The 16,548-nt window shown below is 37.0% G+C and overlaps 1 protein-coding gene across 1 annotated transcript in view; it reads right to left on the bottom strand.

Annotated features, from left to right (window-relative positions):
* CEP70 (centrosomal protein 70) overlaps window positions 1–16,548 on the bottom strand; it is a 61,043-nt gene that overhangs the window by 3,672 nt on the left and 40,823 nt on the right. Inside the window, exons 10-15 of the mRNA XM_054595043.1 lie at window positions 16,087–16,161; window positions 8,138–8,243; window positions 5,171–5,341; window positions 1,313–1,459; window positions 969–1,137; window positions 675–789 (exon numbers count right to left, since the gene is read on the bottom strand). Coding sequence (XP_054451018.1) covers window positions 675–789; window positions 969–1,137; window positions 1,313–1,459; window positions 5,171–5,341; window positions 8,138–8,243; window positions 16,087–16,161 — 783 coding nt within the window. The remainder of the gene's footprint in view (window positions 1–674; window positions 790–968; window positions 1,138–1,312; window positions 1,460–5,170; window positions 5,342–8,137; window positions 8,244–16,086; window positions 16,162–16,548) is intronic.

The following is a 16,548-nucleotide window of genomic DNA, read 5'->3' on the forward strand; positions in this document are numbered from 1 at the left end:
ATGTTTTTTATAACATATTAAAAATAACTGACTTTTATATCCAATATTCTATTAAACAGTAAGTATCAGTAGTCAGTAAAACTGTGGGACAGGAAAAACGACCATTGTTGACATAAATGTTCCTTTTAAAAGCATCAAGTATCAGAAAATTCAAGTGTCAGACTGGGTAAGGGTTCTTCTTTGAAAACATGCAGAACATATGGACGATATATGTGTTTCCCTCCCCCATGTTTCAGTATAAAATTTGTGCGTGGTGGAGAGGGGAAGCTATATATTAGAAATGCCTAGTTTAAAAAATATCCTTAACATTTTATGTTCTAATCAAATATGGTAGTGTACTAAAAATAGAACGTGCTTATATATTCTAAACTCACATGAAGTTGCTAACAAGGTTTAAATTTCTCCATATATAATTTTCCCCTGGGAACAGGCTTACAGCAATAATGCTGGATTATATTAACTTATCCACCTTATGCAAACTTATAGGCCCTACAATCTACTTTTATCTTTAAAATACTTGGCATTCTCTCCATCCCTAAGGTGTAACTTTTAAGTTATTTGAAAGATGCTATTCTGAACAGGAAAGGTAAGTAACTTATGAAGTTGTAAAAGTTTTTAATTTCACCGCTCCAAGCAGTCTGGATGATATTTCGTAAGCTATTTAAAATAAATACCTTTGAAGGTCTTCAGGTCCCAATACCTGCATAACCTGTTCATTCACATCCTCATTAATCAGCCTACACAATTTTCCTACTGTGCTCACCAGCACACACAAGGAGGATGAACTATCTGCAAAAAGAGGTATAAAAGAATAGGATATTTTAAGAGAATTCTCAAAATCATTAAATCAAATACTTAACACTTCAGTTTTCCTCAATTGTTTTACTTTAAAAAATTTTTACCTACTTTTTGTTGATTTATTAGGAATAATTCTTAAATGAGGGCCCAAAATGAAAAAGGGTCATCACCTAATTCTAAGAGTTCTTGGAGGTTTCTCACAGCATTGTTCATTTCTCCAAGTCTAGTATAAACTTCATTCATTCGGGGATAGACTCCATTTAAAGAAGGCACATCAAATAATTTTTGGAAGTGAGAAACAATAGCTTGCAAAGTTTGAAAGTTTGGCAAATTGCTGTCCTGTCCAAAAAAGAGAGAAAGAAAGATAGTTTGCACCTTATAATACTTCCAAATCTTTAATTAAAACTTTTAAAAGAGAAATAGAGTCCTAGTAGAACAAATATTAATATCCATATTGTTATCAGTTTTAATATTACATTAAAATGTAAACATTTACATAAGTATTAAGCATTACCTTTTCCTTATTTTCAATTTCTTCCAACATGGTATCTACTATAAACAACAGATCTTCAACTCTGATACCTTCATTTTCATCCTGCTTCTTTAAATTATGCCAAGGCACCAATTCTGCAGATAGTATTTTCAAGGATTTATACAGATCCTTTATAACAAAAGAAATGACATAGTATTATTGATTTAAAAAATAGTTTCCATAATTATGCTAATAAAATTATGTTTCAATATCTTTAAAAATCAGGATTTATGCTAGGGTTTAATAAATACATTAACCAGTATCAGTATTTTTTTTTTCTAAATACCATTACCAGTTTAGAAAAAGTCTGTTAAATTAGTTCTCTCCAGGTAAATATAGGCCTTACATTAAAACAATCCATATTAATTATCTTGAATCTGGATGTGTTAAGTAGTTATATGTCATTAGCATGTGTTATTTAAGTAATTGGCTTGAATTATTGATGGATAAAATATAACCTTGTTCTTTATATTTTGGCCTTAACATTTTTATAATACTTACTAAGATGTAATTCACATAGCATAAAATTCACCCTCTTTAAGTGTACAATTTGGTAGTTTTAATAGATTTACAGAGATGTACAACCATCTCCATTATCTAATTTCAGAACATTGTCATCAACACAGAAATAAACCTGTATCTACTCGAAGTCATTCTCCATTCTCCCCTGCTCCCAGCCCCTGGGTAGCTACTAATATTTTGTTTCTATGGATTTGCCTATTGCAGGCATTTCACATAAAATGGAATCATACAATAAATGGCCTGTTGTGACTGACCTTTTTCACTTACAATAATATTTCCCAGATTCATCCATACTATAACATATATCTCCTGGAAGATTTTAATTTGAAAGGGTGCCTAAATTAATTCTTAATATTCATGATGGCCTACTTAAGTTTTCTTGACCTAGACATGTTGCTCTAATCAATTTTAAATTGTGCACAAGAGGCAATGCTACTGAGAGTTTAGAACTCTGAGACTGGTCAATTGGTAAATCTTTACTGAACATCTATATGTGCCTGGCACAGTGCTTGGCCCTTTAGAACAATGCTGCCCAAAAGAAATGTAATGTGAGTCCCAGTTTTAAATGGTGTAGTAGCTGCACTTAAAAAAGTAAAAAGAAAAGAGGTGACATTAACTCTAACAATATATTTTATTTAACCCAATATATCAAAAATTGTATCATTTAATACTTAATATTTTAATTATTTTTTCCATACTAAGTCTTCTAAGTCTTGTATTTTATACTTACAGCATATCTCAGTTGGAACTAGCCACATTTCAAGTGATCAAATCTACATGTGAAGGTGGTTACTGCATTAGCGCAATTCCAGAATACATAAAGAAGTATGTAAGAAATTCTTTTTCCAGCTTCTTTTAGTCCTCCACTTAACACTTTCCAATTAATTAATGCTCAGGTCTCACATATTGATATCTTTAACCTTTCATCTGATAAGAAGGCAATTACCTATTTTAGCAACTCAAGGCAATACATTCAGTGTCAAATGAATGTTTTAAACATTAAATGCCACCAGAATTTGAAAAAAGTCAGCAAGTCACAGCATAATGATACTTTCATTAACCTATGCTCCATCAACAAGGTGCAATCATAAACAAATGTCTATGGTGAAAACCACACCAAATATTAGTTTTGGCTTGAGAATAAAAGTATTAACAAAATTAAGAAAAGGAGGATGTTCTGGTGTACTTAGCAGTGCAGAATGGCTATAGCACAGTCCATCAAGCAAGCCCTAAGAAATCTAAAAGAGAGTCTCCTAGGTTCTCCACACTGCTCAGCTGCGGGGACGCAGAAGTACAAGCAAGGTCCTGTCTGACTTCGGATGACTGGCCTCGAGCACTGGAGACTGGGCCCACAGTGTACTGGGCGAGGAAAGCTAAGAGTCTGGAACGGTGGGTGGGAAAGACAGAGGAAGGAGGCAGGTAGCTAGCTAGCTCCATGCCTTTTCCATCCTTCTCTTTTATGCCAAATCTAACCTGAGAAAAAAAACTAATCTGGGAAAATGGTTGCCCCAATCTTATAGGCTGCTACAGAATGGAAAACCTTTCATATGAGGAGGCCTCAAATTGAGTATAGTTTCTCAATCTGGATTCTGAGTCTGCAACCAGGTAAATATCTGAAGCAATGCCCCAAATCCACAAGTTACTTCAGTGGCAGAGCCACGAAATTCCTCCAGGGAGTTGGGGGGAGTCCTCAGGATATTCTAATTATAAAGCTGACTTTCCTTGTCTCCTTCTAGAGGGAAAACCATACAGTAGCAAAAACTCACCACCACTGTAAAGCTTTCCTTAGGAGGCCCCTCCTTCTCCAGAATCAGGGTACAAGTTACCTGCATCATTCACTTGGTACTTCATGGCCTGTTTTCTTTTCTTCCAATGGTATCATGAATGGTTGAATTTTATTTCATATATTTTAGAATGTTTTGTCTCTCCAATTAATCTGAATCTTGTGTTCACCTTTTCCAATACCCCCCACAATGCTTTGAACAAAGTAAATAATTAATAACTATCCATTTATCTGATTCTTCCCTTGTCTCCTTTCTCTTCTAGTCTTTCCCTGGTCTTGGGAAGGCTGGGGCATTTTCTAGCCCATCTGCCCTGAGGAGAAAAGTAGAGCCAGCACTGTTCCCTCCTCCTGAAGAAACCCCTGACAAGCAATGGTTGGGGAAATGCCATGACTTACCCCAACCGCTAACTATTTCACCCTTTTCTGAACATAAACTGGAGGAACTCAGGCCTATAAGATAGGTATGTTAATCCAACACTGTCACTCAATTAAAAAATTTTTTATAGCTCTATCTGAACCTTATTTAAAACAGGAAAGAGAAATTTGGCTGAATGTGAAGATTCTTTCATCAGTTACAGGTGTGTTTTCATTAAATTTTTTTATTTCAGTATCATCTCCAATTTGTTGCTTTGAAATGTGTAGTTCTGCTTTATTCTTCTGACAAATATTGAACATTTATTATATATCAGGAGGTTCCTTAGCAAATGTCAGAGAACAAAGACAAAACTCATGGAGCTTACACATTCTTACACTTATCTTCTGCATCATTTACACTTCATGCAATAAGGCTTCTATTGATACACACTATTCCTAAATCACACCTTCATGAACAGAGATATGCTACATATGTATTAGCTACTGAAAAATCTAAAATTTAAAGGGAAAAGAAATTCAATACTATTGATATTAGAAATTTGCCTTTCAGTAAGCTCATTCAACAAAACATGAAAAAACCTGAAGTTAATAAAGAATATGCAATAACTTGATAAAGTGAAGAAATTTTTATCTTCCATGGATGGACAGAATAGGTAACAGCATTGGCTGCTCTCTGACCACAATCTGCTCTACAGTATAAACAGATAAGGAGATAAGCTTTGAAAAAAAGGAAAATAATTACAAATACCAAGAGAAAAAAAATCCTCAATTAAAATGGAATGAAAAGTAAGACATTACATCTGAAGGGGAATAAGGGCCACAAAAATCTGTAGGATAGGGACACCAAAAAGATGGAGATGAAGGTAGACCAGGGAAGGACCTAGAAGAGCAAGGTGGATCTACTATAGATTCTCAACAAGGCAATGGACCTAAAAATGTCTTGTTTGGTAGAACCTTATAGGAGGCAAAGTTAATAATAGTAATGACAATATCAAATAGGTAGTACTTCAAACAGATATGTAAGTAGCAAGATTCACAGGTAGATAAGAAGCTAAGCCTCTTCAGCTTTACAGTCAAAACAAATTAAGCCTAGTCCTATTAATAAAGTACACAGACTCTAATTGATTTTCAAAGCATGTAAAAAATATTCAACCCCTTACCTTTAGGGAGGTCAGTTGATCTGCCCACATTTCTATTATAGGAACAAGATGCTCAAATCCACAATTTTGAACAAAATGTTTATTAAAATGTTGGGTTCCTCCTTTACTCTGTTTATAAATTATTACTGGAGCTCTTGGATTGTGAATAATTGAATTGATGCTGCTCAGCACCTTTAAAAAAATGTTTTTAGTTGAAATGTTTACCATAGTCCTATAAAAGTGACATATGTTAAAGTAGTGCTTTATATGTCAATATAATGTCATTGTCAGAGTTAATTTTAGGCATTAAGAAGATCTTTAATAAGACTAACACTTGTAATGTTTTGGAAGTACAACAGCTCCATAAACATGATTAAACATGTGAGTTCTAATGAGAACCACAGAATTCACAAAGAAACTAAAATGCATTTTTAAATCATTTGGACTTAAAAGTAGTTATGACCTATTATAATCCACATAGAGAAAAATAATCATCCAGATATCCTTAGCTAGAGTCCCACATTTCCCTTTTTCTATCCCCTCATATTTAAGCCAATTTGGATGTTAAATGGGGCATTTCCTGTTGTTTCACAGCTTTAGCTGAAGTACAGAGTAAAGACAATAAATTATAAAAGCCAACACATTCTAAAGAGAAATCCTGGAAATATTATGTGGGTCTTGCTAAGAGGTGATTAAAGCAATCCTGGATAGCGACCAGCCCATTTAAGAAAATGTTAAGAAATTCAATGGACAGGATTCACCAAGATGAGTGTATTTTTAAAGAATGTATAAAACCAGTAAGTGAAAAAGTGCTGTGTTCTTTTTCTTTTCTCCCCATAAAAGCTACAGGTCTCTTAAGGATTTGACTTCTGATGCTTATTTACAAGCAGTTTTGTTTGTTATTTTAGTGCATTTCAATATTTCATTTCTATTATATTTAAACTCTTTGAACACCATTTTAATGGAAAAAATTTCCCTCCACTAAATTATCAATGACAGCGAGAACATAGTCCTCCCCCCTCTGCCTCAGACAAAAGGTAAGGAGGGCAGGCAGAACCCATACAAGAGACCAGGGAGCTGATGCTAGCTGTGCGCTTCAGAAGTTCATAGGGCAATCCCATTCCATGACGGAGGAGATGAACCAAAGGAGATTACATGTATGTCTAGCAGTATGTATCCAAACTTTGTGGTGATGGCTTGCAAAAATTATTGCAATTATTTCTCTTCTTTATAGCCTCCCCCCTTTTTCAATGTACCACTGCAGGTTCTCCCATCAAGAAATGGAGTCTATTTTCTACTCCTTGAATCTGGATTGGTCTTGGGCCTTGCGCTGGCCCATAGTAAAGGAAGTAATGGTGTGCTAGCTCACGGCCTAAGAGTCACGGCACCTTGATTATTTCTGTTCTCTTTGAACTCTACTGCCACATGGACAAGACCAGGCTAGATGGCAGATGATAAAAGGCACATGGCTCAGTCATCTCCAACACCCTGTGCCCATGTCCACCCAAATTCCAGAAGCAGAGCCACTAAACTGACTTGTCTCTGACAGCACATGCATGAGGGAGCCCAACCAAGGTCAACGGAACTGTCCAGCTAGCCAAGCACAATTAAAGGGCTGTCACTAAGTTTTAGGACGGTTTGTTACACAACAAAAATGAACTGATACATATGTAAAGATAAAGATGGAATAGAGCAAGGAGAAGAGGCAGCAACAACAGAAGCCTGCCTTTTTACACTGTACTTGGGTAAAAATATACCCTGTGGCAAAATGAACACTTTGGAGGAGAATCAAGCTGTGCTTTCGTGGGATAAAACTAACTGTTGCTGAAGAACCCTAGGGGACTATCACTTTCCAGGAGGAGGAGGAAAGGGTTCCTAAGAGGTCAACTAGAAAATGCACTGCCCAGAAAATGAATGATACATTGCCAAGGTCCCAATGTTGGTGGGGAGGAAATAACTACATACACGAACTGTTCATCTAGAAGAATAAATGTGCTAATATAGCAAAGGAAAAATTTTAAGAACAATGACAAGGTTTTTAACCTAAAAGGTATTAAAACTACAAAAATTAAAAGAATGTGAAAATAGCATAGAAATAAAACAGACTAGAGTCTAGAAACAAATCTATGCATACAGGGGAATATGGTACATGATCAAGGTTTCATTTCAATATTCGGCTGGAAACTGCAAACTCAAATGCCTAGAGACACCAGGTAAGAGCATGAATGAGCGAGGCAAGGATGGGTGGGGACCATGGCCTACTGAAGAGCACAGGCCTGTACATGACGAGGAAAGGCACGATTCTGCTCTGACAATGACTGCACTGGATTTGTTGCCAGATTCTCTTTTCAAGAGAAGCTACAAATTAAGAACTTAAAAAATAAAATCTCTTAATTTAAAAAATATTAGTAATAAATTCAAAGTTTTTTGAAAACCCTGTGTGGGTCCAATAAAATAAAAATGCAGGCCCAGTTCTGTCAGTAAATGACCAGGTTTAACTGCACATCTATTCGATAAATGCTCATCTATCTATCCTATAAAATCAGTAAGGTATGATCTTTACATCATACCACATAAAAAGTTAAATTTCAGATGAACTAAATAACTAAATAAAAAGATAAATCATACAAGGACTTTAGAAAACAGATTTACTTATATAATAATAACCCTAACCATAGCAACAACAAAAACAATAAAAAGCGAAATGGCTTAAGGGAGGAAAGTAGGGAAAAAGATAAAATCTTTCCAAAATCTTATGAGCTTTTTACTACCCTGCTTTGAACTAAGCTCTTTTAAGGGCTAAGCCAAATTCTAAGTTGAAGAAACTACAACATTTTTAGCTAAATAGATATGCCATGACAAGACAAGACAGGATAAGCAGACACAAAAACAGGATACAAGTCTTCCTTACCAACCAGTAATTTATTACACTGTGATTGAAATCAAGGTTAACTCCAAACATCAGTCTCTTTGCCAGCAATTCAATACCTGAAAGTATCTCTGGTCAATTAGGGACTGCTGCTGGTTATCTTTGCTGGGTTCATCTTTTTTCTCTGTGTCCTCAGCCTTGTTTTGACTGATAAGATCCTGTAATCTAAAGGGGGAAAATCAAGATAATACAAAATGCTTTCCTAGACACTGTATTAACATAACGAACTGAGCCAGTGATCCAGCTACCCTCCCAAAAGCTTTATGTCATTTTAGATATATCTATGTGTACGTGTGCACACACACATGCATGTGTGCATTTTTACAAATTTTAAGTCATACTGTCACTGGAAAACAAGAGGGTTCTCTCAATAGACCACAAATTAGAAGGAATCACCAAAAACAAAAGGGATCACACTGAAGAAGAAAGTTCTAACCACTCCCCAATACTTGCAAAAAAAATATATATATATATATATATATATATATATGAAAGAACTACAGCAAAAGATGGAAGCAACATCCTAGGGATCCATGCTAGGAGGCCACAGGTAAGGGAGGCAAGAAGCAATGGGCAGGGCAATTAGTTTGGGCACTGTAGCAGCAAGAGCTAGAGAGTATGGCCCTTCCTCCTTCACGTTCCATTTATGCCAAAATACAGACAAGAGTGATGCCTGGGTCAGTAAAGAGGGCATGAAAACCCAAGAGACTATTGTTCTTGGAATGCTAGGGGAGAGTCTCTTTGCCCAGAAACCTATCTATCTATGTATGAGTATCCACCTAGTAGCAAACCACTGACCTCCTCTAAGTATCTCTGAAGTCAGCCTGTAGTAGACATTCCACCTACCATATATTTGAAAAAAGTGGTCTCTTATTAGACCCATCTCAAATTAACCATTTTACTGGTAACTTTGAGCATGCCTATTGGTTTCCTACAGAAGCTTGACCCATCAAACTGATTCCATGACTCATTAATGAATTTGATCTGCTATGTGTAAAATAGAATAGCAATGTGCCATCATGTCATTTGCCTGCTAAAAAACAATCAATTGCTTCCCACTGCTTTGCGAATTAAACCTAATCTCCTTGGGTTGGCATTTGAATCCTTCCATGATGTCAGTCCTGACCCAATATTCCTCCTGACTCCTTTCTTACCTCGTCTTACTACTACTACCCTATCATTATCTACTCCAGTCACATGTATTGCCCTTGATCTTCATTCAACTGCTCTTCTCTGCTCTCTGGTGAGAATATGACCAAAAAAATAAATAAATGGCATAAGCTCTGGGTAAAAAGTCAACCTTTTTTCTCTAGTAGACACAAAGATCTCAAATCCTACTTAATCCTACTTAATCCTACATAATTCTACTTGATTTCCTACCTATTTACCATATTAACATATTGTTCTGAGGAGTTTTGCCAAAAGGCAGTGCCAGGAGGATATTATCTAGAATACAAGAGACATAGAAAAGTCAATATGCTCTCTAGTGGGAATACAAGTAAATTGATATATTTGAATTTAAATGTTAGATAACCTTGCAGTCTTGCTCCCTGAACCTTTGGAATGTTTAAACTGGGCAAAATAATCTTTGGACTGGACCTAAAACATCACTGTATTTCAAACAACTATTTGCAAAGCTAACAGGAAAGTAGACATTCTGGAATGAAAATTCAAGACATTCTTTAGAATTAGCACTACCATGTTTAGCTAAAGAATATCTTAGCCTATCTGCACCTGTAGAATTCCCTTCTTTACTTACTAATACCAATAGAGATTCCTATCTTCTATTCATGTAATTATTCCCCTCCCTTTTCTCATAAAAGCCCTTTGCCATTAACTCCAATCTGAACACTATTTGAGTTTCTGCCTGAATCAGTGCTTCCCGAATAGCTATTCTCTTGGATCTCAAACAAATGCTTGTTGTCTCTCACTTTGGCCTTTTATTTTTTAGATTAACACTTCTATTCACATAATTGTTCTTCGTTTCTCATAAAAACCCCTTGCCTTTATACTGTAATTGGTACACTATTTGGGTTTCTGTATCAATCTGTAATCAATTCTTTTTGATCCTAAATAAATACTGTTGCTTCTCATTTTTGACTTCTTTCCTCTAAGTTCTTAGTTTACTAATCCTCTCATGAAAAATCTGCACCATCACCACAGATAAAGTGACTGCAGAATCTTTACTCTTTCCTTTTGCCAGTGCCAACACTGGCCTCTGTGGTCCCTGAACTTTCTCCATTCTGTTCTTGGATTCCTTTCGTTGTTTTCTTGAGGAATCATCAATCATGCCAAAGCCAGTTGTCTTGCCACCACCAATATGGGTTTTGAATCCAAATACAAAGACAGCATCTTGTTTTTCTGGAATTTGTCTTAGGTACCCATGCCTTCCCAGGGAGAAGGCCATCATCGGTGACCACTGTTTCTGTACGAGTCATAAACTTTCAGTCCAGATAGTTATTGTGCCATTCATGATGGCGGTGACCTTCAGGCAGCTGGAGAGGAAAAGCTTCTTCTTTTTTTTAAATTAACAGTGTTTGAGAAACCTATGTTGTAGCAGAACAAGCCGTACTCAGAAATATGCTAGGGTTGTTTTGTAGTTTCCAAAGCAGTGAGCAGGACCTGAAGGCCATAAAAATGTCCTAAGAGTGGCTAAGGAATACTATGTGTTTCTTTGTGCAATCTAGGAAAACTAAAAAACTGTCCTTTTAACTTAAAATATGCTGTGTTATCTCTGTAAGTTTCTATGCGCAGACACTTTAGAGCTTTTGTGCCTGCTGAAGCCTTTCCATGATCCCATTCTGAAGGTAAGGTATGAGCTGAAAAGTGGAATGAGAATTTTCTTTTAAAATCATGCTAATTTAGCCACAATGATACAAAACACATGTGCACATGCATCAATGTGAGCTTCTCAAAGTTGTATGTTCCCTGAGTTCTTTTCCCTACATTCCTATGGGGGTTTTTTTTTCCCTTTTTTTCTTTTTCCTTAGGATTTCTAAAATTTTTTTTAAAATTTTATATATTTATTTTTAGAGAGGGGAAGGGAGAGGGGGAGAGAAACATGAACATCTGGCTGCCTCTTGCACACTCCCTATTGGGGACCTGGCCTGCAATCCAGGCATGTGCTCTAGACTGGGAATAGAACCGGGGACCCTTTGGTTTGTAGGCCGGCACTCAATCCACTGAGCCACACCAGCCAGGGCTCCCTAGGGTTTTTTTTTAAATGAATAGAATGAAAAGAGGGGCAGTGCCCTTCAATTTAGCAGTTACAACTCTGAAGACAGTGTTTTTCTAGGAGGGCATCCAGTTCCAGGCCAAAATTCCACACCATAGGCAATTTATGCAGGCTTTGCCTGGAAAGCCTCATGGGGTACACTGCTCCTCCCCACACCAGACTTGGTGCACAGACTGTGCATCGAAATCTCTTGAAAGAGTAGCTGTCAAGAGTTCAGCGCCCCCAACCTCTCCCCTCCCCCCGACTCCCAGCTGGCCATGCTCACATGAATGTCAGCATTCCCAGGTGCCTCCATTCTGAGGCCTCTTTATAGGGAAGCTCTAAGAGAAGCAGTTTTCCCTTCTCCTTAAGAGGTGGGGAAAGCCTTAACTTTTCTTTTCTGCAGTCTGGCTCTATTTTTCCACTACTGGACCTTCTCCTAAGCCCATGAAATGGTAGGAGTCTTCTGTGCCAGGCTCCTAAGGCAGTGAGATGTTTCCCCCCATCTGTTCTACACATCACTGACTGACCTTTGCCTGGTGCCAATCCCTGGGAAGTGGAACTCTAGAACCCAGCCTTTTTCTTTCTGGCTCCTTGCTTATACGTTTGCTGTAAGTGAATGAAGCCTAGATTGTTAATTTCAATTTGGCTGATTGGTCTAACTGACCACCTCAACGCTTATCATCTCAACACCAGAGTGATAGGATTCTGATTTTGTTTCCTCCTAGCAAAATAAAAATACCATTGAAAAATTAAATGGAATTGTGCTTTGTTTATCTTGCACTAACAAACGTGTTTGATCACTTCTTAGCAACAGAATTTTTTTAAAGATTTTATTTATTTATTTATTTTTAGAGAAAGGGGAAGGAAGGGAGAAAGAGTGGGAGAGAAACATCGATGTGCGAGAGAGATATTAACAGATTGCCTCTAACACACCCCCACCTGGGGAACTGGCCCACAACCCAGGCACATGCCCTGACTGGGAATCAAACTGGCAATCTTTCAGTTCACAGGTCGGCACTCAACCCTGAGCCCACCAGCCAGGGCAAACAACAGAATTTTATAATTAATCTCTTTGTAATATTAACTTAAACAAGAAGACTCCATGTTAAATTAAACCATTGCTCCTAGGGGAAATACAGGGTCAGGTTCCTTCATGCATCTGGTTATTGTTCCTCAACTGATCAATAAATAACCTAGTTTTATGTGTGTTAATGTTTAAAGAAATAGCTAACAGGACTATAATTCATGCCTAAATGAAGTTTACCTAACATATGTAGTTTTTCTATAAGGCACATTACAGTGCTCATTACAGTTGTAGGGACACTAGACAGCACTTTGACACTATACTTGAGGACCACCTTGGAGAAATCACCAATAAAAAGTACAAAAATGACAAAGAGAAAGTGGCACTGTGATAACAAAAAGGATCCTAGTTTATAGTAAGAAGGCTGAAACAAGAGGGAAGAGCCTCATCTTGTTCAGCAGCTGGAAGTGTTTGTGTTGAGCATGTCCATGAATGATTATGAAAGTACAGCAAATATTGATTTTGGGATTAAAAAATAAAATTTAGTAGGTAGGCAAGTTCACAAATATGGAATCTGTGAAGAATAAGGGTTGACTATGTTATCTCTGTATATGTAAGTACATTAATGTGTGAGTTTATCTTAACTGATAAACTTGTCTTGAAGTCAATGAGATTCCTTTCCAAGGGATCAAGATATATACACTCCAAAATATGCCACTCCAGCCCTGGTCGGGTAGCTCAGTTGGTTAGTGTCACCCCAATACACCAAGGTTGCCGGTTCAATCCCCAATCAGAGCACATACAAGAATCAACCAATGAATGCAAAAATAGTGAAAGAACAAATCAATGTTTCTCTCTCTCTCTCCATCCCTTCCTTTCTCTCTCTAGAAAAGTCAATTAAAAAATATGCCACTTTAAAACTCCCTGGCTGGTGTGGCTCAGTGGATTGAGTGTTAGCCTGTGAACCCAAAGGTTGCCAGGCAGATTGATGCAGCCAATGTGGCAAGTAGTACGGTATTTCCTCAAAAAATTAAAAATAAACTGCCTTTTGCCCCAGCAATTCCATTGCTGGAAATATACCCTAAGAATCCATTTCAAATAACTTATTCACCCCTGTGTTCACAGCAACATTATTTATAATAGCCAAGTGTTGGAAACAGCCTAAGTGCCCATGATGAATAGATTTAAAAACTGTGGTACATTTACACAGTGGAATACTACACAGCAGAAAGAAAGAAGTTCTACCTTTTACAACAACACAGTTGGAACTGGAAGTTATTATGCTAAGTGAAATAAGCCAGTCGGCTTACTGAAAGACAAATACCATATTATTTCACTTATAAGAGGAATCTAATGAACAAAATAAACTAACAAGCAAAACAGAACAAGAGTCCTGGAAACACGGAACAGACAGCTGCCAGGAGTAGGTGGGGAGGAGTGAATGGTGGAAAGAAGGGGAAGAGATTAGTCAAAGAACATGCATGAGTGACCCATGGACATGGAGAGCAGTGTGGGGACTGACTGTAGGAGCGGGGGCTGGGCTGGGCGGAGAAGGGTAAAGGGGGAAAATTGGGACAACTGTAGTAGAATAAACAAGAATAATAAGGTAAAAAACAGTGAAATAAGAAAATAAATAAAAAATAAAATAAAAATGCCACTTTAACCTAAGAAATATTTTAAGCTGAAGGGGTTTGAAAAATGGCAGGTACGGGAAAGACTCTCTGAACTCCCCTTTTCTTTCTTGAAGCAGATCATAAGACCCTCAAGTGACAGGCACCCTCCCTGTACCAGAAGGAAAGGGGCGTCTTCATCTGTGAAGACAGAGAGACAACATGAAGAATCTGAGTTTCCTCCAGTTTCCTACCCTTAGCTCACTCTTTTGTCCTATCACATTTTCCCACAGCTTTCCTCTCTTCATCAAATCTAGTATAAAAACACTCAGGCTTAACTGCTTGTTCAAGTCTTTATTTCCTTAAGGAGGCTCCTAACTCACCTAAAACTTACATTCAATATATTTGTGTGCTTTTCTCATGTTAATCTGTCTTTGTCAGCTTAATTTTCAGGCACAGCGAGAGTCGTAAAAGGGTCTACGAAAAGTTTTTCCTCCCCTACACTTTCTCCTGACTTTTTACCTCCTTACTTCCTCCTTTCACTAGTTGCTTCTCAACCAATTTTCCCATCTCAGTTAATGCATCAACAGTTACCTAGTTACTCAGGCTTAAAACTTAGGAGTCTTGATTTTTCCTTCCCAGCTGCCTATGTTCAATCCATCACCAATCCTCTCAGTGCTACTTCTAATATTCCAAACACTTACCATCTCCATGACTACCATCTCTGACCATGTCACCGCCACCTCTTGTCCAAAAACTCACACAATAACAACTCTTATGCTATTTTACATTTAAGTACTTCTATATCAAAACTGTTTTGTCTATTTTCACTGTCCTTTTCCCTTCACGTAATCTCCTTGAGGACAGGAACCTTTTCTATTTGGTTTAGCACTGTAATTCCAGTACCTGAAATGCCAAGCAGACAGTAAGAGATATTATAGGTACCCAAAATGTCAAGCAACAGAAGTAGGAAGGAAACAAAAATATTAATTGAATGAACAAATGCAGCTTTTCCAAACTTTCCACTTCTCTCTTTTTAAGTTTTCCTTCCCTACTGTTTTAATTTAACTCAATATGTAATTCCTGGGTATCCAGAAAACTTGCCTTTCACTGTGGCATGCTTTGCCATAAGAAGGTGGAAACACAGCTGTGACTAAAAACTGAAACAGCTTACACTAATACATTTAATACATCTCACACATATATTAACTCATATAGTTTTGAAAATATTTCATCCCAATGCTCCCTCAAGTCCTATTCCCTTGAACCAAAGAGTACCCATAGATTTCTTTAGAAAATACTATCACTATTGGAGGACACATTTTTTGAAACTTCTCTGAGTACGTGCTTTTCAAAGTCAAGAAAGATGCAAGTGGTGAATATGAATGACTCATTGCATTCATTCTGGCACTTTTAAAGTATGATGAAGCTATATATTCTTCAGGTCATGGCCACTACCAACAAAAATTTGGGGCTTGTCATTTCTAATTTCAGTGATTCTCTTACAATTCCTCCATGACCTTGAAAGATAATTTTCTAGTTAAAATCTTGCCCTTTATTGTATCAGGCAAATAAGTTTTTCTTCTTCTTGCTTAAAATTAACATACAGCTAAATCAAACTGGAGACCATTATGCTAAGTAAAATAGGCCAGGCAGTGAAAGACAAATACCATATAATCTCACCTATAAGTGGAACTTTAACAACAAACAAACAAATGAGCAAAATAGAGACTTGGAAATAAAGAACAAACTGCCAGTGACCAGAGGGGAGGGGAAAGGAGGATAAGGGGGGAAAGAAGGGGGAGGGGCCGCAAGGGAACACGAACAGAGGACTCACGGGCACGGGCAATGGGGGCGACTGACTGAGGGAGTGGCAGCGGGTGGCGGTGGTGGGGACCGGGCAGGGGAGAGCAATAGGGAAAAAGGCAGGACAACTGTAACTGAACGACAAGAAATAAATTAAATTTACATATAGCTAAATCCAACACAACAGAAATGTTTTTAACCTGTGGAGCCAGAAATAACCCTTTTTAGTATCATTTCCCTCCACCAGCCTGGTAATTTCAAGCCAAGCCCACTATGAGGTAAGCATGAGGTAAGCTAACCTGTCAAATACAAAAGCTTAATAAATTTGTAACTTTGGTAAAATATAATTACTTGATGTTTTTCTTTAGGGCTTTCTCCAGTTTCTTCACCTGTTGTTTATAAAGTCTTAATTCATGCTGTGTGGGCCTGCAGAAAATAAATCATGTTGAATATATTCAATTTATTGAATAAAACTATAAAGATATTTAAGAATGAACAATAGAGTATACCTTGTTACTTATAACAAATACGCTTGTTAAAATTCTTAAAATATTTCATGACTGCTACTGAGGGGTTTATTGAACACTGGATTTCTTCTTCTCTGCATTCCCTGTTCAAAACTTTTTACCCATTTTTATTGTTGTTAACCTAGTAATTGTCTTTTATAGAGAAATATTTCAAATGTACAGACAAGACTAGAAAATAGTAAAATAGTTTTAATATTTCTTTTATAAGTAGTTTTACACTATCAAAGTTGACTATTAAGATTTGTTTCTAATTTTTAACTAAAACATTTTATATATACTTAGAACT

The sequence above is a fragment of the Pteronotus mesoamericanus genome, unplaced genomic scaffold, assembly GCF_021234165.1.
Source record: "Pteronotus mesoamericanus isolate MK-2021 breed Mesoamerican mustached bat unplaced genomic scaffold, CSHL_Meso_final scaffold_54, whole genome shotgun sequence".
NCBI classification, from domain to species: domain Eukaryota; kingdom Metazoa; phylum Chordata; class Mammalia; order Chiroptera; family Mormoopidae; genus Pteronotus; species Pteronotus mesoamericanus.